At 37.3% G+C, this 22760-nt stretch overlaps 1 protein-coding gene across 1 annotated transcript; it reads right to left on the bottom strand.

Annotated features, from left to right (window-relative positions):
- Positions 1-2130: 2130 nt before the first annotated feature.
- LOC137819294 (K(+) efflux antiporter 2, chloroplastic-like) lies at positions 2131-22298 on the bottom strand. The gene is made up of 20 exons (XM_068623097.1): positions 20210-22298; positions 19715-19880; positions 19556-19646; positions 18980-19116; positions 18829-18888; positions 18617-18736; positions 18291-18359; positions 16950-17015; positions 16445-16534; positions 15688-15792; positions 15373-15501; positions 14698-14907; positions 14283-14432; positions 13421-13474; positions 13268-13326; positions 3606-3672; positions 3353-3529; positions 3162-3218; positions 2645-2719; positions 2131-2516 (listed from the first exon to the last, which is right to left on the bottom strand). Exons 1-20 carry the CDS (start codon positions 21757-21759, stop codon positions 2421-2423), a joined length of 3528 nt encoding a protein of 1175 aa, XP_068479198.1. The 5' UTR covers positions 21760-22298; the 3' UTR covers positions 2131-2420.
- Positions 22299-22760: the final 462 nt, after the last annotated feature.

Here is a 22760-nt window from a genome sequence, read left to right as displayed (position 1 = left end):
CTCTCGCCTTCTGGCAACTAAGAGATTCAATTTTCTTATCATTCTCTTTCAGGCGACTAACCAATTCCAATCTTTTCAATCTATCGTTTTCCACTAAACCCCCCGAGCAATCTTGACAATCTAGAGCCTCTAGATCCTGTAAAATCCTTCTCTTGGTAGTGTCAAGGTTGCTAAAAACATCCCTGTTCCAGGACTTCAGATCTGATTTGAGGAGTTTCAGCTTTTCTTTAATCTTCGTCAAGCCATACCCCTGCACCGAGTAGGACCGCCATTTGTCTTGAACCATCCTGCTAAAACCTCTCTCCAGGAACCAAGCATCAATGGTTCTGAAGGGTTTGGGACCCCAGTCTTTCTCTACAGACTTAACCACCATAGCACAGTGGTCTGACACTTCCCTTCTTAAAACATTGCTTACTCATGGGCCAAAGCTGCAACCATTCTTCATTTACAAACACTCTATCAATTCTACTCTTTGTTGTTCCATCAGGTTTAAACCATGTAAACTTCTTACCTACTAGAGGTAACTCTAGTAGAAAGATGGAGTCAATGAAACTATTAAAGCCAATTAACTCACTTGTCTGCTCTCCCCTACCTCTAACGCCTTTCCTTTCACTTCTGCTTCTTACCGCGTTGAAATCCCCACAAAAGCACCAAGCTGGTTCATGGCGAGCCATTTTTACTTTAGTAAGGTCCTCATATATATTGCTTACATGAAAATTTTGATGTATAGTTTATACTTGCTTCCTTTTTATAACTAACATTTCTTTTCCTCTGTCACCATTTGTTGGTTTGAAAATGGTAATTGATTAGATTTTTTGTTGAATTATGATAATAAATGAAGCTGTTTTGCTTAAGAAAATTTGGTTGCTTGAATTGAATAAAAAAAGTGTTGTTCTTGTCATAGGCTTCCAATAATTATCTGAATTAGTTTTGGGATACGCAATTCTTTTTAAGTCAACTTGATAAAATTGATTGTCTAACCATCATTTCTATCTTTATCCACAACAATGTTTAGGTAGTCCTGTTCTTGGCTGCTGGTATCTTTCTTGTTATTCAATATTGGCCTGGAGGTGGAGTGTCCGATAAGATCTTGTTTTGTCTTAGCTTGGATAATCTCTGTAACAAAAAATAAACTAAAGCTCGGAACTCTATTTTTATAGCTTTCTGTTGAAAGGCTTAGTTCAATGAAGAAGCATGTCTTTGGATTAGGTTCTGCTTAGGTGATGGGAAAATTTCATCTTCCATCCTTATTATTGTTGTTTACCTTAGGTTACAGAAGCTAACAATTCTTATCCTGTAGGTTTTAGCTCCATCAGTTGGTCATGTACATCAACCTCAAGAATCTCAATACTAACACGAACGAATGCATGGCAACTGAGGTACAAACAAACTGGATGACAGTTCTAGACATTGGAGACTGCAGAGCACAACAAGAAAAGACAATGAGGTAGCAAGTCGCTCGGTTTGTCCTCATTGGTCACGATCTCTACCGACGAGGATACACTTGACCATTACCAAATGCATTTATCCCGACCAAGCCGACTATGTCATGCGAGAAATATATGAGGGCGTATGTGGAAGTCACTCGGTCTCAATGACCGACCGTGTCAAAATACATTTAAAGCACTTAATAAATGACAACAATGACAATTATGGAAATTCTCTACGAATCATGATCATGTCCCACCTAATCCGAATGACATCTTCAAGATATTCTCCAAATATAAAATATACAGATATACCAATATATCTTCCTATAAATCAGGAATCATGTTATTAATCAGTTAACAACTGATATTTGATAAATTTGGCCAATCACAACAACGACCCATGACTAAGCACTATAATTAAACCCTTTACAAAGGTGTAAGATACATTTTTATCAATTTTCATTATACCGTTTTTACACAGAGTACATACTTGATCGTCGAAGTACGTCAACTCCGACCGAGCTCTAGCAATTAAAGGAAGAGAGACTTGAAGTGAGGAGCGAGAAGGCAACCGAAACGTCAACAATTGTACAACCAATTTCAGGTACTATCTAGGCTCTAACAGTCTATACAAGTACAATCAATATATGTAATCAATATAAGAAAATTACTAGAAACTAATTTTAGAGACTACAAATAATTGGTATCTATATATATTGACTAAGTTAAATATTGTTATATAAACTAAAAAACTATTGGTATCTAAAATAATTTCTATTATTAATAAAAAATTATAAATTAATTTTTAAATTGGTATCTTAATTAGAAGATTTTAACTAATACCTACTTTATATCCTACATTAGTCAATGGGTCACTGTGGTGCTCACAGCCAGAGCCAGAGATGAGAAGAGGGGTGTTGAAGCTGTTGAGAAACTCAAAGAGGTTGGTCACCCTGTGGTTTTTCACTTTATACATATATGGAGTAGACTTCATGTCGCCAGTTTCCCTTCAGAGACCTGAGTATCATCTGATGAATTGGGTTTGCTTCCAACATATCCAAAAGAATTTCCATTTGTTTCAGATAGCTGAACAAACAAACAGTAACTTACACGCATCAATGATATACCAGAGTGAATTAGTGTGCGATAATGCAACTTTTAACTATAGTTAGTCACATCAAAGTCGATAGATATTTACTGAAAGAAACACGTACTTCAGTGAGCTCAGACAGATGGCGGCATCTGAATTCGTTTATGGTTGCTGCAATCTCTGATGTAGGAAGTTTAGCCTGAAGAGTAATGCTTAGTGTCATCTCCATTGACTATGTTATAGCATTAAGTAAAGGCTTCATCAATTAGAACCTTTTGTATGCTCCTATTCTCATTAAGCCTAAATTAGACACCTGATTATTTTATTTTCGGTTTCCCCCACTTTTCAATTGCAAAAACATCCAGACTCTAGAATCTTCAATGAAATGTATTACCAATTTTACCATGTCAGAAAGAGTATAAATATACTAGTACTATTTCTAAGAAAAATTGAATAAAGGCTAAGTAAATCAGTTACACGACAAAATAATCAGTAGTTCAAATATTATGACACATTCAACCACTTGAAGAACAAACATGATCTTTTACCTCAATGCGGTGTTTGTCCTCTCGGGTAGGTATTAGGACGTAAAACGTTCATTCAGTGGGTAAATATATATGCTCAAACAACATGATAGTTACCTGAGCAAGCACGGCAGCTGCTAGTTGAAGACTTGGTTCCAAGGTCTCTGGGACAACCTGTAAAAGCAAATGGAAGAGACATAAATAGACAAGAAAGAGTATCAGCAGAGAGTATTTCAATGATAAGAATTTCCAAATTATACCGGAAGGCAATCATAACATTAATAATAGAAGCGTTAATAGAATATTACAGCGGTAGCTCCAGCCTTTTCCAAATTCAGTCCATGATTAACATCATGAGCGCGAACAAAAGTTTTCACGCTTGGGAAGTTTTTGCTCAGAGCCCACAGGGTTCTGTAATTCGCTCCAGGTGAATCTAAAGTTACTGCGGCGGCACTTGCCCTTTCAGCTCCAACCTTATGCAGGACCTTATCATAGAGTCCAAAGCATGTCAGGTAATGAACATGCATGCAAGCTCAAGTACTCTCAAGTCATGTATACTACCTCTCGGCTACCGGAATCTCCAAAGTACACAGGGAGAGCCAAGGATCGTCCAATTGCCACTTTATCACTGGAGACATTGGCAAACATGAAGACAGATTAGGTCATCATATGCTATTCATATCCAAGATTACATACATCATACATGTTAGTTCACACAATCTTGATTAGTACCCAAACATTGTCCCACAGTGACGACCAAACCCCTGCAATATTTTACAAAAGTAGAACCAATTTGGGAATTAGTCTATTTCTATGCATTGAAAAATGCACAAAGAATCCAACAATTAAAGACAGTCAAATCACACTATGATTCAGAAAAGCCTTTACTGCCTCCAAGAAAGTCAGAAACGTAGCACATCTCGCCTCCAAGAATGTTATTTAATCATTATAGTTAAAAGAAATAGATAAAAATATATTTCTGAGATATTTTACAAATGTGATTACAGTCTCTATTTACAGACTCTTTTACAACCTAATTAAGGAAAGAAATAATAGGTAATGAAAGCCAAAAATAATGAATGTTTAAAGTTGTACAAATAAAATAAAATCACTAACAAATTTGTCCTAATAAATATAGAATGGAATATGCACTTAATTATAACATAATTTTCCTGATTATGCAACACTCCCCCTCAAGTTGGTGAATGTATATCTATCATTCCCAACTTGTAAGTAAGATCTTTTAATTGTTTTGTGGGAAGTCCCTTAATAAACATATCTGCCAATTAGAGTCTTGAAGGGATGTACTAAGTGGCTATAAGACCATCATCCAACTTCTCTTTAATAAAGTGTCGGTCTATCTCTACGTGTTTTGTTCGATCATGTTGAACCAGACTGTGTGCAATACTGATAGTGGACTTATTATCACACGCCAAGCCCATAGGAGCTTCATATTTTATTTTTAGGTCATCAAGTATGATCTTCATCCATAAGAGTTCACACACCCCTTGAGTCATGGCTCTAAATTCTGCCTCTGCACTTGATCTTGCAACTACATTTTGCTTCTTGCTCCTCCATGTCACCATATTTCCACCCAAGAACATGCAATAGCCTGTGGTGGATCTCCTATCAACAATCGATCCTACATAGTCAGCATCAGTATATACTTTCATGGATAAGTTTTCCCCCTTTTTGAATAGCAATCCTTTTCCTGGAGAGGCTTTTAAGTACTGAATGAAGTGAAATAAGCACATCCCCACATCCGATTCCAGCATACCAACCAGCAGAGTGTTGCACATGACAGCATCTGCACACCGAACTCCTCAGCATCCAACCACCATGCTCAATACAGAGGTTTGACACTCGTTCCTTGCTAGATGCCTTGTTCCGCGCTCCATCCTCCCCTATAACACTTCTTTTATTGCCACAGTACAGCACCTTGTAGGTGCGGCTCCTTGATTGCGTGATCTCTGTTGCAGTCCCATAATACCCTGCCTAAGTCTACTAGAGACTCCCTTATTGTTACGAGACTGGCCCGTATTTCCCACCAGAGCAAAAACAGCCTCCCAATAGAATTGACTTGAGGGTCACACAACTTTGGGTTAAAGTTGCAGATCATAATTCAGCACAAATTCATCACCTTGCACCATACAGAACCTGTCCAAAAGCCCACTCCTTTTATAGACCACCTCACCCGATTACAAGTTGCTGCAGTGACAGAAATCTTGACTGGTTCTCACAAACTGGGTCAGAATTGGCTAGAATCCAAGCCATCTTTGTTTTACTAACCTTGGTATCAAGAGCTTCTATGCACCGTGCAGCAACATCTATTAGAAGTATAAACTACAGCGTATTCAACTTCTGCTTCATCTACACAAACCAACTTCTTTGTTCTTCATCCACCCTACTCCCTCGGGTTCACCAAAGATTTTGCACCATTCTGTGAGTTTCCTACATGAAATTGAGAGTACTACATCTTCTAACTCGGTGGAGCAAAACTTCTACTGCATCACCCTCACATCGACTTCTTTCCTTCATCCTCCCCAACATTAGATCACTCCACGCCCACCTGCAGCACCTCCCACCTTCCTCGCCTTGGCAAAACCCACTCACTTGAAGCTTTTAATGCAGATCATTGGATTCAGAATCCAATCCACAAGGGAGTAATTAAAAGAGATTGATTTGTGCTTCATCCATAGCCAGGATTTAATTTGAGCCTTTTGAAACATCTCTTCCGCATCTACTACACCTTGCTTAAACACCACCGCATTCCTTTGATCCCAGATACACCTAACAACTGCTGTCCAAACCCCTTTCCAGACCATATTTTGTTTATTACTAACCTGGGATAGGTGGAAGCTCTCAAAGTGGGATTTTATGTCCTTATGTTGGACAAACAGGATACCAAACCATTTGTAGCACATGATCCAAACACTCGTGGCATGTTTACACTCCAGGAAAAGATGCTGGCAGGATTCTTCCTTGATCTGACATAAGGCACATACAGAAGTGTTCATAGTCACCCCTCTCCTACCCAAGCGCTCTCTAGTTGGTAGACTATCCGTCAAGACTCTCCATGCTGTAGACACCACACTTGGGAATGCTTTGGCCTTCCAAAGGTATTTAAACACATCATATTGTGGACCACTTCCTTGTTTGGCCAAGCATTTATAAGCAGAATTCACGGAGAAGCACCTTATTTCATCATTTCCCCACACTTGGACATCCTTCTCTTCTTTACACAACTTGGTCGTGGCTAGGTAGGTCATTAGTTCTTCTTCCAACTTAGATTCCCATTCAAATCTTGCACGCCTCCATCTTAAGCACCATCGCCATACCGAATCCTCCCAATTTCCAACCTCTTCTACCTTTTGCCCCTGATTCAAAGACAGAGAATACAGTCTGGGGTATATAGATTTAAGGTTAGAATTCTCAATCCATACATCTTCCCATAACTTTACTTTGTCTCCACAACCTATATTCCATCCAACTTCTTTAAGAAACCATCCGTCTCTTCCACCCTCCCCACAGACTTTGAGTAAGTCTCTCCACCACCATGATTGAAGTTTCACTGGTAAATGATAGGCTTCTGAACTCAAGCCATACTTTGATACCAGCAAATCCTTCCATCTCCCTTGCTCTTCCACTATAAGACGTCATCTCCATTTAGCCAGTAGCGCAGAATTAAACATCTGGATGTCTCTCAACCCCAGACCACCCTCCTCTCTTGGTTTACACAACACTTTCCAACTAACCCACGAGATTGACTCATTTTCCTTCCCCCAACCCCAAAGGAACCTCCTTTGTATTCTGGTGATGCTTTTGCAGACCGCAACCGGTGCTCTGAACAAGGATAGGTAATAAAGCGGGGTAGAGGTAAGGACCGATTTAATTAAGCATATTCTTCCTGCCATAGATAAAAATCTCCCTTTCCATACATTTAGCCTTGCTTTTAATTTGTTTAGCACCGGCTCCCAGAATTTTTTCTTCCTTGGGTTTCCTCCCACTTCAAGTCCCAGATAATTAAACGGCAAACCCATCTGCGTACAATTCAGAGTCTTCGTGTAACAAGCGAGATTATAACTCTGAACATTGATACCTGCTAATTTTGACTTGTGGAAATTAATCTTCAACCCTGAAGCCAACTCAAACCCCCTAAGGATGGACTTCAGGGTCATCACATTGGTGTAGGAGTCCTCACAGAAGAACACAGTGTCATCTGCAAACTGGAGAATGCATAATTCAACTTCCTTTCTACCAATCTTAAGCCCGGAGAGTAAGTTAGCCTTACAAGCTTGCCTTACTAAGCCTGCCACCTTCTGCTACCACTACAAAGAGAAAAGGGTCTAGAGGATCACCCTGCCTCAATCCTCTGGAAGGTTTAAATTCCTCCGTAGGACTCCCATTAACAAGAACTGAGACTGTGGCGCTTTCCATACAGCCTATGATCCAACTAATCCACTTACTGTGAAACCCCATTCTATGGAGCATATCATAGAGGAAAGCCCAACTAACTGAATCATAAGCCTTCTCAAAATCCACCTTCAAACACAACCCGCTCCTCCCACCCCTCCTGAGATCCTCGACCACTTCATTGGCCATAAGCACGCTGTCAAGAATCCCTCTGTCCTTTATAAACGCCGATTGGCTCTCATCAGTAATAGAGGACAAGACCTGCTTGATTCTTCCAGCTAGAACCTTAGAGATAATTTTGTACATAGCCCCTACTAATGATATAGGACGATACTGCTCAAGCATTATAGGGTCCCTAACTTTAGGGACCAAGGCTATGAAAGAAGCATTACACCCCTTGGGTATATATCCTGTGGCATGAAAATTAGCCATTGCTGCCACAATCTCTACTTTTAGTACCTCCCAACTATTCTTGATGAAGTTGAAGTTGAAGCCATCAGGTCCAGGACTCTTTGAACCTTCACACTGCCACACTGCATCCCTTATTTCTTTCTCAGTGAACTTTGTTACCAAACTTAGATTGTCTTCCTGGGATAAAGATTTAAACTCTACCGCATCCAGTCTTACACCAAAGTCTCTGCTAGCTTTAAATCTATTTTCAAACAGCTTTTTTGCCTCAGCACGGACTGTGCAAGGTTCCTCACACCATTGACCCCCCACCTCTACACCTTTAACTTCATTTTTTAGGCGCCTCCATCTCAAAGATGAGTGATAGAATTTAGAACACGAATCACCATTCTTAAACCAACTAGCTCTGGCTTTTTGGCATAAGAGGGATTCCAACTTTTTATCAGTTTCCTTCAGTCTACTCACCAGACCAATCCTTTGCAATCTCTGAGTTTCCGATAAGGCGCCACTGCAATCTTGGCAATCCAATGCCTCTAATTCCTGCAAAATTGACTTCTTTGAGGTCTCCATATTACCAAACACATCCCTATTCCAAACCTTCAAGTCACCCTTTAACCGCTTCAGCTTCTCCTTGATCACTGTAAGAGCATTCCCCTGTGCTGAATACGAACTCCACTTGTCCTTCACCAGATCAGTGAAGCCCCTCTCCATAATCCATGCATCAATGCTTCTAAAAGGTTTTGGGCCCCAATCCTTGACCGTGGATTTCACCACTAAAGCACAATGGTCTGATACATCCCTCCTCTGCACATACTGCTTGCACGTAGGCCAGATTTGCATCCATTCCTCTGTAACTAGTACTCTGTCTAACCTACTCTTTGCCTTCCCATTTGAGTTAAACCACGTAAAGTGCTTACCAACCAAAGGTATTTCAATCAAAAGATTGGTATCAATGAAGTTATTGAAGCCTCTCATCTCACCTGACTGATTATCCCTCATGCTAACACCTTTCCTTTCACAACTCTTTCTAACAGCATTGAAGTCGCCACAAAAGCACCAAACTATATCTTGAGATGCCTTTTTCATATCTGTCAGCTCCCCCCACAAAGAGATCTTGTCTCTTAGAGAACATGCAGCGTAGACATTTACCACCACGCATCTGCAATTTGATTTAATATGTTATCCAAAAACAGCAATGAACCCCTTCCCCATGATATGTGTATCATAACAGAATGCTTCTTTATGCCACAATGACAACAAACTTCCACTACCATTGTCTCCTCCATAATGTAACCACCCCACATTGTTGTTCCCCCACAATGCAAAGCATCTTGCATCCGAAATGGCACTCAATTTTGTTTCTTGTAAACAAACAAAATCTGCTCCCTCGCTAGAAATAATGTGATTCAAGTACCTAGCTTTAGTACTTCCCCCCAACCCTCTAACATTCAGGTTTACTATCAACATAGATAACCATCCTTTTTACCCTCCTCGTATTTCTTCATAAACTCTGAATCCCTCTCTTCCAAACAGTGATATTCTTTAACCACCTCCTCCTCATCCCCCTGACATCTTACCCCGGCTTGCAATCCAATCTCCCATAATTTTGATGGTTCAACTGAAATACTAGGCTCACAGAAACGTAAATTGCAATTAATAACGTCCCCTTCCGATAAAGGTTCTGGGCACATACCATCTTTTACGTGAGAGGACACCCCTGCCTTCGATAGCCTTGAGATAAGTCTCACGGACCGCCTCGGGTAGGTGGCGGAATCTCCCAATTCGAAGAGGCCTTTCGTCTTCCGTCGTGGTGGCGGAGTGCTTGCTCTACTTCTTGCGATTGCTTCCTCTTCTCCTGCTACTTGCGGCATCGTCACATCAGGTGTAACCCCCTCCTGCGATCCGCCCTCCTCCCTATCTTGTTTACGAAAAATTTCCGACGTCATTGGTATCGAACCTTGCTCCATCGACGTCACCGGTACCGTACCTTGCACCGGTGTTGAGTTACCTACGTCATTCACCTTGTCCTCCTCAAACGCTCCCTCCTCCTTGCCTCCGCTTATACATCCGCACAGTGCAGATACGTTTAATTCCTCTCTTTGTCGCTCCGCTTGCGTAATCCCGAGCCCAGGATTACCCGCTTCGTTTTGGGTTGGGGATGGTACCCGACCCGTATGGGAGTGGGCCACCAACTCCCTGTCTTGGATCGGGCTCATGACGGGTTCTCGCACAGTACTAGAGCACTCGCTATCCATTACAGCTTTAGCCAGCTCAGCATGTGCAACGGCACTATTGTGTGAAAAAGTGCCCACTTGGCCTGGGTTAAATCTAGGTCAGCGCCTAGCGCCACCTTCTTCTGACCTACTCTTTCTCCAATCATGAAAGGACTGAGAACTCTCCTCTGATACGTTTTGATTTTTGAAGTTGATTCCACAAATAGATTTTTTGTCTTGTGTGAGCTCTGCACACCATCCTCCACCGTCTCTCCACCCTCCTCCTCCCCTACTGGTCGGAAAGTCTCCCCGAACCCCGATTTTCCCCTCTCCTCACAGCTTTTTGTGGATAAAATTGTCTCTTCTACATACGTTTCCGTGGATGACACGCTGTCAGATGAATCAACGTCGTTGTGATAAGCCATATGTACGTCTTCATAGGCTACAGGGGCCTCTTCCTCAATGAGAATATTGTATGTATGATTGTTAATCTGCATGCTCTTCATCGTCCTGGTGTTGCAACTCAAACTCGATTGAACTTGCAACCTAGCATATTCCAGGTTCTCCCATAACAGTGTGGATGTGTCTACAGATACCAGCGTGATCGATTCTCCTACCACTTTTGCAAAGCATTCCTTGTTCCAGTAAGATAATGGTAACCCATAGCATCTCACCCATACTATTTTATGGTCTGCCACACTGGAAACCGACCAAGGCTTGATACTTGTGAAGAAATTATCGAACCATTCTCTACTCAGCTTAATGATATCCCCCATATTCTCACCCTCTCGTGGGGTCATAAGAGCTAAATTGTCTCCCAAAAATCTTATTTTGATCCTGTGTAGACCTCCTTTTACAGCTTCCTCCCCCAGCTGATCGAAATCCATACCATCCTTGAGCTGCCCAATAACACTTTTTTCCATCCAAGGCAGAACATGCATTTGTGTTTTTAATACCACCCCCTTCCATTTGTCCTGTTGCTCTTCACCTTTGACAGCTTCTACAAAAGACTTTTTCCCTTTCTTCTCTGGTAATGATGTTGGCATAGGGTCTTTGTCATTCTCTCTAAGAACGAAATCCTACAACAAAGGAAAAGGTGGCAACTCAAGGTCCTCAGCTTCTTGAATACTCTCCCCCTGAAGCTAAAAACTAGGAAAGAAAGACTTTGTTTCATGGAAGGTGACATCTTTGAAAATATAAACTTTACGACTTTGAGGATGATAACATTTGTACCCCTTTTTGTTGGGGGCATAACCGATGAAGACACATTTGATGGCGCGAGGATCTAACTTACCCCGATAAGTATGAACATGAACAAAAGCAGGACAACCAAAGACACGATTATGAAGACTATTCAACATGGGAATAGAAGGATAGAATGTGGACATAAGTTGAATAGGAGTAACACCCTCTAGAACCCGAGAGGGTAATCTATTAATCAAATAAGTGGCAGTCAGGACTGCTTCCCCCAGTAAGATCTAGGAACAGATGTTTGGAAAAGTAAAGTTCGAGTAATCTCAAGGAGATGACGATTTTTCCTTTCAGCAACACCATTTTGTTGAGGAGTGTCAACACTGGTTAATTCATGAACAACTCCATTTTCCTGAAGGAACTTGGAAAGGTTTTGGTTCACATATTCTCTTCCATTATCAAAACGCAATCTCTTAATTGGACTTTCAAATTGTGTTTGAATCATTCTGTAAAAAGTTACAAACAGATGAAAAACTTTAGACTTATCTTTTATGAGGAATATCCAGGTAACCCAAGTACAATCATCAATAAATGAAACAAACCATTTTGCATCCGAGATATTAGGAATAGGTGAAGGTCCCCATACATCTGAATGAATAAGATCAAAAGGTTTAGAACTTTTATTACCATTGGGAGGAAAATTTATCCGATGGTGTTTAGCAAACTGACAAACATCACAATGAAATGACTCAACAGACACTTTTTTAAATAAAACAGGAAATAAGGATTTAAGGATTTTAGGGTACTAAATGGAGGGTGTTAAAGCCATATCTGAGAGGATGACCAAGATTCACGACCTTGCTGAAGATTAGAAGAGTGTGTGACCAATAGTCTTCCACGTGGCAAGATCCTGAAAAACACAATGGGAAGGGAAAAATACCACTGCACAATTTAAATCTTGGGTAATCTTTTGAATAGACAAGAGGTTATTGGATAGTTTGGAAACATGAAGCACATTTCTTAAAGGAAATGAAGGTTGAAGGTGAATGTTACCATGACCATTAACGGGGGTAGTGGAACCATTAGCAATAGTAATATATGGGTTACCAGATAAAGCAGAGTAGGATGAAAAAGAAGAGGAATGAGGTGTCATATGATCAGTAGCACCAGAGTCTATAAGTACTAGAAGCATTAAAGGATAAAAAACTAGAACTCTTACCACTCATAGTGAAGGAACAATAGCTAGATGACTTATTAAGGGAGTCCATGAGAGCTCAAAACCAACTGAGTTTTTCAGATTGACAAAATTTGATCCTGTTCACAAAAAAAAAATATCCGCCGGAAAAATTTTCCGGTGGCGGGTTCCGACGGGCGGTGGCAATTCCGACGAGAGGCAGCGGCGGTCAATGGTGGTGGCAGTAACGGTCAATGGTGCAAGGTGATGGTGGTGGTCAATGGAGAAAAGATAAGGAAAATAAAAAGTTGCAACAATTAAGGCCGTAAAAAAAAACAATAATTGCAAGCAATGAAGGCTACCAAGGAAAATGACTACAGCAATGAAGGCTGCTAAAAAAATAGATTAGAAGCAGAGTCTCCCATATGAGGAGCTCTTATACAAAGTAAAGAAATAGATGAAATATATTTATGAGTTATTTTACAAATATGATTAGAGTCTCTATTTATAGACTATTTTACGACCTAATTAAGGAAAGAAATAATAGGTAATGAGAGCAAAACATAATGAGTATTTAAAGCTATACAAATAAAATCACTAACAAATCTATCCTAATAAATATAGAATAGAAGATGCACTTAATATATTTTTCCTGATTATACAACAATTATGTTCAGTAATATTTTCTTTTTCAAGATAAGATCCATTAATCTTAAAGATTATCTTATAGTAACAAAATTATTTACCCTAAACAAACGATTACAGTCGTCGTAAAAAAAATACAGTTACAAGAAAAACAATATCGTCACATAGTATTGACTTACCTTCTCACGTCTAGAGCAACAAAAGGAATAAGTTTCTCAGAAAGAAGTTGTGCGATGATCTTGAAAAAACAAAATTGTAAACTGTTATATTTAAATAAAAGAATGAGAAAATTATTAAAACTAATTCATTAAACCAAAACAGAAAGAACTCACTTGCCCAACTCGCCCAAATCCACAAATAATGATATGATTTTGCAAATCGTCTGTCTGTAAAAGATGTCCTCCAAAAGGTAGTCAACAACTAATTTTACAATTCAAAACCAAATAAAAATAACAAATGCTGAATCAATTTGGTTTAACTGCCTCCATTGTCTACAAATAAAAGGAATAGGATAGGATGCGTTCCTATAGAATTTACTAAACTAAACTAGTCTATATTTGGGATAATAAATAAGGATAATTAATTGGAAAAGGTTAATCATGTGATTATGGGTAGGATTGTTTATAGTTTGATTCTAAGGAAAATAATTGAACTGAAAAATAGTTTTTAAAAACTTAACTTAACTATTTATAAGTTTAGTGTTCTATATATATATTTTAAAATTGAGCTGAACTGTTATAGTTTATTATTATTTTTAACTGCTTTCCAACAATTTTAAAAAATAAATCTAAATTGGTTTTATTAGAAACAAATAAAAATAACTTAATACAATAATGAATCAAATAAGTTCCAGAAAATTTGTCATGACAGAGCATTCAATAGTAACGTAAGATTAAATCATGTCATAAAAAAAATCATTAAAATAGAAAAAAAGTAAAACTGCAAACCCAAAATTTATTTATAATAATTTAATTTTGTTCAGTATAATGCTAGGCCCCTGTTCTCTAAAGTGGTTCAGTTTTGAAATTGATCTCACAAGACAGTTTAAAGCTCAACTTAGTTTTAAAGTAGTTTTTAGTTTTTCTTGCGTTGAGTTTAATTTAGTTATAAAAGTATCAGATCAATTCAGTAATTTTGGCCAGCCCTAACTATCAGTATCAGAGTTCGTGCTAAATCTATAAATCTCAGTCTTACCTCACTTTCTTCAGGTAATAAACTTCGAACATCATGCAGCTCAAAACGGGAAGCAAGGAACTGCCCTCCTGCAGCTAGCCAAGGAGTGATGGCCATTGAAATTCCCACAACAAGAAACAGTAAGGAGGACAACTGGGAAGACATTATGCCCTGCAATATCAAATGGCAAGAATGTTTTAGTTTCTATAACATGTTAAATTTCAACGAGCGAAAAATTAACAACTATCACTAAATTAATCAATTTGTATTTTCAAATTCCATATTTTTAAGATAAAAAATAATAATTAGAAGTTACAAACATAATAATTATCAATAAGTTGAAGTAACAGACATCAAGATACATAAGTTAGAAACCAACACAAGCAGAAAGATATATTTGAAATAAACACAATAGATAGATTTCAGGGATAAAAACCTGATTAACAGCTTCACCAAAAGCTACAAATGCAAATTCTCCCCCAGGAGCAAGAAGAAGACCAACTCTAATAGAAGAAATGAGAGAAATACCAAATGCTCTACCAATTAAAGAAACCAACAAAGTCTTGCCAAATATCAAAAGTCCCAAGGTCCCAGTAATGGCTGGAAAGTTTGAAACGAGAAGTTTTGGATCAATTGACATCCCAACCTGAAAATCCACAAAAATTACTTTCTGTTAAATACAAGGATTGAAGCTGGTTTGCTCAGAAAGTGACAAATGTAAAGAAAGTCATTCTTTGCTGTAGAAGACTAACATAAGAATTATCTCTAACATTTTTTACATTAAAAAAAAAGAATGTCATTGCTTCACTATATCGTTTACAATCCTAACCAGGTTAGGACTACAACCTCTACCAGACATATGCAGCATTCTTAATTTAATTAAAAGAAAAAAGAAATTCAAAAATGGTGCAACCAAACCAAAATCCATTAAGAAAAATTCTAATATGCGAGATCACATCTATCTCAACAAAAATCAGAGACAAACCCACTAAGAATTATTTGAATATAAGCAATTTAACAGCTGATTAACAAATTATAAAATAGATAATGTTGCACGAACAAATAAACAAAACAACTAGCTAACTTTTAAATTGGAGTATTAAGCACAAACCGTCATAAAGAAGAGACCCAGAAGAAGGCCACGGTACGGGGCAATATCAGATTCAACCTGTAAGGAAAACTCTGTTTCTGCCAATAGTAAACCCGCCAAAAATGCCCCCAATGCCATTGAAAGTCCAGCCTGTTTTAAGTAAAGAAGAAAACACATTAACAAAGGTAAAAAGTATTTAGCACAAAAAAATAAAATAAAAAGTTCACTTCAATGGACAGAAGAATAACTTCAAGAAAACTGTCAAAACATAGCTTGGCTCAAAACCAAAACAAAGGGGAAAAAAGAAATTGAAAAACATTGGTACAAAATACCTACCCTGGCTGTGAGAAGGCTAGTCCCAAGAATAACGAAGAGTGTATTGGCAGAAAATATTTCTGCATTTTGATTCTCTGCAATCTGCTTATATATGGGTCGCAGGAGCTATGCAAAGAGAGGTGAGAAAAAATACATAGAAAAAGTTAGAGTCGAATAGAGAAATGTCACAACATGCCTTCCTAACGACCCCAAACACAGAGCTCAATCCTTTGAAATAAAACTTTTATATGATATATAGGATTTTGATACACTTAACAATAACTATGTTAAATTCAGTCTCCATTTAATCCCAGTAGTAGCCCAAGAGACTTGAGCCAAGACCTCAATGAACAACCACTACAAGTGTACAACTTGTCTCAACCAATATATACGCAACTGAATTTATGCATTCCAACGATGATTAGTTATGATTAGAAACTTCAATCCACCATGTTAAGTAGAATATCTGAATGTGCACAACACCAGATTATAAATCAAAGTTCTTTGTAAAATATACAATCTGTGGTACAAGGTGAGTAATTTGTACCAAAACTCTACCCAAATCAACCTTTAGATGTCAGGATATCTACCCTGAACAATAGAATTAGTGGTTTATTGTTACCCTCGTTAAGATTATTAAAAACAAAATAGATGAACAAACAAGAATATGCAAATACTCAATCAATCAGAAAAAATTAAGCATCAGTTCTACAAGTTAAGAGTATATTTTAATAAATAGAAATGACAGGTCTATATCCTAATTCTGAATATCACTTACCAATCGTCCACCTGCAATTATGGCTGCAATGGCAACCACTGCCTTAACAGCGGCCAGACCAAGTGCTTCAGCAATGGCTTGAAAACCAACCTGAAGACAAAGATTGATATTTCACAAGACAACATAGGTAACAATGGAAGTATACCAAGTGGCAACAATCATGATTACAATGACATAAGGAAGGCAAAGTCATTGGCTTCCAATCAAGCGTTTATCATGGATACCTTTAACTACAAAGAACGAACTGTGCTTAGGTCCTTTTAATGCATATATCATAAAATTATAAAAATTAAATAATCCAGTTCCATGAATGTCTTCTAAACAATAAAGAACTCCCATATTGAGTGTTGAGGGGATTGATCATATCAAAACACCCTTGTCATAAATTATCTCCTGCTACACAAGAGTTTATGCAAATTTAAGTAGCCGTGTTCTAAATCTCGTGACTATGATATTGTCTATTATCTGATGACATAGTTTAAAAAAGAATATTAGAAAATATTACCCCTCCTTTGGAAGAATTAGGTGAAATTAGAGGTATGAGTATTAGCAAGACAACAACAGCCAAATCCTGAATAGAAACAAAGTCACAGTCAATTTTGGTGAAAATATTGCAATCCCAAAGTTGGTTAAGATAAAAAAGAAATAAAAATAAATGTCATAAACACATATAGACGTAACAATTAAAAGATAGAGATAAGGAGAATCTTGTTGAGAATCTATACCAATATAATAAATAAATGCCAAATATATATATATATATATATATGCACAAAAACTACCTCAACCCATGACAGCAGATTTTAATTTCACAATTTCATCCTCCTTTACTAGGAGAATATCTATTTAGTATCAGTCAAAGGATAAAAATTACTTATATCAAATTTCAATAGGTACGTATTTTATCTGTGTTTGGTAGATTTTATCTCTGTGACAGTCTCTGTTTCCCAAATTTATAGAGAGGGGAACGCTGGTGTTGGTAAAAATTAGCTAATATTAGTTTAGACAAAAGACTTAATTTTACTTGGTGGGATGAGTTACCTAATTTTCTACGTTATAATTTTTCTAAGAACATAATAGGTTTACCGAACTTTCAATTTTTGTAATTATAACCTCATGAGGTTTGAATGCTTCCTCTTGAGTGACTCTACACATTGCATATCATTTTTATATTATATCTATTTGTAACATGCTTACACACTAGTGTAAGTATGTCAGTTTTATACAAAAAAAATGAATGAATCTGAAATGAAATCTTTTTTTTTGGCTAAAAACACTGGACATTTTGAATTAGATATTCTATACATTGAATTAGGTTTTATTATATCTATTTTGTATTTTAATGTTTATTTATTATTCTTTTATAAAATAAATAACACAAAATTCTAAAATTTAATCCAATTCGATTGAACTGGGTTGAATTTAAATTTAAAACCAAATTGTTTGGATTCTAAAATAAAAACAATGGAATATGATTGAACATCTTTACTCCACCAAACCAATCTAATCCAATCTGCCCACACTTCTATTAATTTATCTGAACGATTGAAATAATTTAAGAGAAACCTTGTCTCCCTTTTCTCTCTACTATCTCTCTATGTTGTATTCAGTTTCTATCCGTGTAGAATACTTGATCGACATGGCATATTTTTGTCACTGCATCACATGAAGTTCAGGTTATCCAGATTCCTGAAGGTAAAAACGATAATATGGAAAAATTGAAGCAAATGCATCACATAGGACGAAGTTTATCCAAGTGCATATTACAAGTATGGCAACGTTGAATATTTCATTTTAAGAGAAAATCTTGCAGGTTCTAGATAGATGGTTAAGATTATAAGGTAACCTGAAAAAGCAAAACAGAGAACGAAGCCCTTCCATGCCGTGATGTGCTCTCACCTCTCTCCTGTAACACCTACAAAACAAGTTAATTTGAATTATTGCCACATGAAAGACTTGGCAGACTATACAGCAAGAAAGAACACAGTCTAAAAATCTTTCTAAGTGGTACATCTGTCAAAGCTGTAGCTGTCAAGCTTATTTAGTAATGACATTCTTAACACGTGCAAACTACAAATGAAAATCCAGTCACAGTCAATATCTTCAGAAAGTAGATATCACCTTATGTTTTACACAGAATAAAATTTAAAGGTCAGATCTAAAGTTATTTACTTGCAAAACAACAGCAGTTGATGATAATGCTAGACCATTCCCAATGACGATAGCAGCAGGGCCAGCTTGACCACAAATATAATGAGCTACCAAGCCAACAACTACAGCAGTCACCATAACCTACATTTTTCCATACATGCTAAGAATTGTTAGCTTGTGTAACCTAATGTAAACAACAACAATAAGGATGGAAGAAGAAGTTTTCCCATCACCTGAGCAGAGCCGAATCCAAAGACATACTTCTTCATTGAACTAAGCCTCTCAACAGAAAGCTATAAAAATAGAGTTCAGAACTTCAGTTTATTTTTTTATTACAGAGATGATCCAAGCTAAGTCAAAACAAGATCTTATCGGAAACTCCACCTCCAGGCCAATATTGAATAACAGGAAAACAACTCCAAACTCGGCTATTGCTTTTGTCCCATGTACATGACGAATGATGGAGAGACCATATGGCCCAATCAAGATACCAGCAGCCAAGTAGCCAAGAACAGGACTGCCTAAATAATTGTTGCAGATAAAGATAGAGATGATTGTAAGACAATCAATTTTATTTATGACTAAAAAAGTATTCCCTATCCCGAAACTAATTCAGATAATATAATTATTGGAAGCCTATGACAAAGAACAACACTTTTTTTATCAAATTCAAGCAACCAAATTTTCGTCAAGCAAAGCAACTTCATTTATTATCGTAATTCAACAAAAAAATCGAATCAATTATCATTTTCAAACCAAACCAACAAATGGTGACACAGGAAAAGAAATGTTAGCTATAAAAAGGAAGCAAGTATAAACTATACATCAAAATTTCCATGTAAGCAATATATATAAAGTTTGGTGCCTGTTCGAATTCAAGCTTAAGTATGTATAACATTTAGATAAACAACTTCCTTATCCTTTCAATCCAACATTAAGAAAACATGGCAACCTAGTTACCTCCAGGAATCTTTTGAAATATTGGTACAAATACAACACTTGCAAGGAGTAACCAGAGCATGTCAAAGAGGGAGGCTTCCTCCTCATTCACCTGCGATACATACCATGCAGAGTTAGACAAAAACTTAATAATAAAGGATATGAAGAAGGAAAACAAACCTCTTGATCAGGTAATGATGCAATAATCTTCTTAATTCTCTTGGGAAGATCCTGAAGCTGTCTAACCGGAGGCTTTGCAGTTGAAGATTCTTCAACAGTGGTTACAATGACTTCTGGCTGCTGCAGCTGAGCACGTCTCTCTGTTCTATTCGTATAGAGTACAAGCCTGAAACAAAATTCCACCTCATCTTGAAAAAACATGGTAAAACCTCATATTGATCTGAATTGGCATGACATGTAGAAAAGTATAAACTTCTAGAGTAGGAATTTAACGCAAACAGTTTCTAAGCAAGCCAATGAATATTTTAGACTAGATATTTTTCTATCATGTCACACAAAAGCTAAAAATCGTCATCCTAATCTTTCACATGTTATACTCCTATACCATAGATATTTGTCAGTCATATGATCTATATACTTCAAGTTTGTTTCCAAAAAGGTTGAAATAAAATTAACAGTAAAAACAGGATTTGGATAAACAGAGGTCATACACACCCAGCTCCAATGAACAATAATCCAACAATTAGCTTGGGTAGTTGCTTCTGTACAGACTCCATAAGATCAAGGAAAACCGATGCAGGTGTGTTATCAGCCTCATCGGCAGTAAAAGAGAAGAATGATGCAGGAAAAAATCGTGAAGATTTCTTCAATAATGTCTTGGGAGCAAATGATGAGTTCTCTCTAGTCAAATCTTTTTGTGTTTCCTGTTTTTTTGTTTGAACTACATTCTTTGACTTCTCTGTTTCAACTTCAGCTTCTTTAGAAGAGTCTAAGATTAATTGTCCATTCTCATGATCACTCAGATAATCAGATTGTGCCATGTCTTCCAAACTTTGCCTATTGATATCAGATTGTATTTCGGGTGAAAGCTCATCATCATTTGAGATATCAGCCTCTCTTTTAAGCACGTCATCACCAGAAAAACCTTGAACCACTTCCTCGTCCTCTGGAATACCTACAACCTCTTGTACTCGTAGAGTGTCTTTCGTATCAGCATTAAAACTAGAGGCAGATTTTTCTGCTTTCTCCAATGCCATCTCTGCATCATTCACGTGTTGCGCAGCCTCAATTTCGGCAGCAACAGCTTTCTCCGCTAAATGCATTATGTTTGCAACATCTTCCTCTGCTTTTGCTGCTTTCAGCTGCGCCTGTTCTGCAACTTCATGTAATTTGTTAACTTCATTCTGGAACTCCTCCTTTCTACATTGCAAGTCTCTCAGCTTACTCTCGCAATTTGCTAAATTTGTCTGGCCTTCCTTGATATCTTCCTTAGCATCCAAAAGTTCCTTCTCTTCTTGCATTATATCTTTATCATCATTTGTAACCTCGCAAGATTCTATGGCTACTTGAAGCTTTGCCTCAGCCAGAGAAAGAGCCATAGTTGCTTTCTGAACAGCTTCTTTGGCAACAAATTCTTGACTCACAATATCTTGGATGATGTCAAGGGTAGAAGTAACGTTGTTCCAAGAACTTGCTGCTTCATCTTGCAAAAAAATCGCAGTCTCAGATATCTTCTTAACCTTTTCCTCAAATGCAATGCTGTTTTCTCGAGCAGCTTCTAATTCTTTCTTGGCCTTTTGCAGCAGTTCTTTCAACTCATCCACATTTTGCTCCTCCACTACTTCACCCCCAGCTTCTTTCCTCCCTTCTTGCCCTTCTTCTCCCAAAGGTTCACTCGATTCGGCACTGGAACCGTAGTCCTCATCCGCACTTTCCACCCTATCAACATTCCGTCCATTGCCGTTGAGATATGATAAAGAATCGTTACCCTGACACTTTGTCCAAATTTTCCTATTCCCCCTAAAAAGTTCATTTCTCTTCCAACACAAACTCCTCTTCCCACTCAAAACTTTCAACTCTCCGAAACAGTCTACTCTCGAACCACTCCAACTACCTATCTTATTCATCCGACTAAAACGATCCTTCGTAGTAGTCCTCAAGTTGCCTAGAAAAGCGCAACCAAAACCTCTCCCTCCAAATACAGTGCAAGAATTCAAACCATCTAATACCACATTAGACTGCGGTAACCTAAAAGCTGCATCCATGTTCTCTCCCGAAACAAAACACTCTCACGGAATCACTTCTGTTCAATGCATTATTCTACAACCAATTCCTCAAAAGAACTGAAACTAAACAGTCCAAAGCAGAATTAGAAACCTCCACAACATTCAACACAACTCAAAAATCACATCAAAACACAACTTAAAATCACGTCCAAACACAACTCAATAAAGATTTTTCCAAACATATAATATCACTGAATAATGTTCAGTTCAGAGCATGCATGCTATAATCAGTAGTAGCATTTCCGTTTTCTCACATTCATTCAATTCAACAGGAAAATGTTTAAAAGTAAACAAAGCAAAGAGAAGTGCATTCGGCAAGTCGGAATCGGAATCGGAATCGTCGATGAAACAACCGAAACGTGGATAAATGAACAGAAAGCTTCAAGCAGAGAAATGGAATTTACATATTTACGTTTTCTGTTTAAGACAGAAAAGAAAATGAATGAAAATGCTGTTTGCGTGTTCTGTTAAAACGGTCAGCGAAGTGATTACACTGACAGGGAGAAGATACTATTCACAAATCCAAGAGCTTTGTCTTCACCGCCGGTAAACATGCGCGCATCTAAAATTAGTACTATTCAAATACCTTAATTTGAGGATTAAAACAACGATTGTTGAATATTTCTAAAACTCGTTGAATAGTTTTATTACTTTAGAGATGAAATATTTTTAGGATGAAATTTGGGATTTATGTTTTTAATGAAACAATTATGAATATGTGAGTTTAATTTAAATATTACATAATATTATTTTCATAAAATAATATTAAATAATTTAAATTTATTTATAATAACAGGTTATGAAAAGATTTATGTTTTCTCTCCTACATAAATCCATTAGATTAATGATATAACAAAATATAATTTTTTATCTTATAAGACACTTTAAAAATCAGACCCTTAACAATATTATAGTTATGAGTTTTCTCTCAATAATACTGTTTATGAACAAAATAACTTATTATCATTTTTTTACTGAGT

The sequence above is a fragment of the Phaseolus vulgaris genome, chromosome 10, assembly GCF_000499845.2.
Source record: "Phaseolus vulgaris cultivar G19833 chromosome 10, P. vulgaris v2.0, whole genome shotgun sequence".
Classification (NCBI taxonomy): Eukaryota; Viridiplantae; Streptophyta; class Magnoliopsida; order Fabales; family Fabaceae; genus Phaseolus; species Phaseolus vulgaris.
Note: the sequence above shows the minus strand (reverse complement) of the source record. Positions and strands in the feature narration are given on the sequence as shown.

Excerpts from the sequence above, each read along its gene's own strand:
- LOC137819294 (XM_068623097.1), bottom strand. The coding sequence starts at position 21,759 with ATGGATGCAGCTTTTAGGTTACCGCAGTCTAATGTGGTATTAGATGGT. Across the intron at positions 13,327-13,420 it reads GATTTGGGCGAGTTGGGCAA|ATCATCGCACAACTTCTTTC; the intron begins GTGAGTTCTTTC and ends TGTTTTTTCAAG. Across the intron at positions 3,219-3,352 it reads AAAAGGCTGGAGCTACCGCT|GTTGTCCCAGAGACCTTGGA; the intron begins GTAATATTCTAT and ends TTGCTTTTACAG.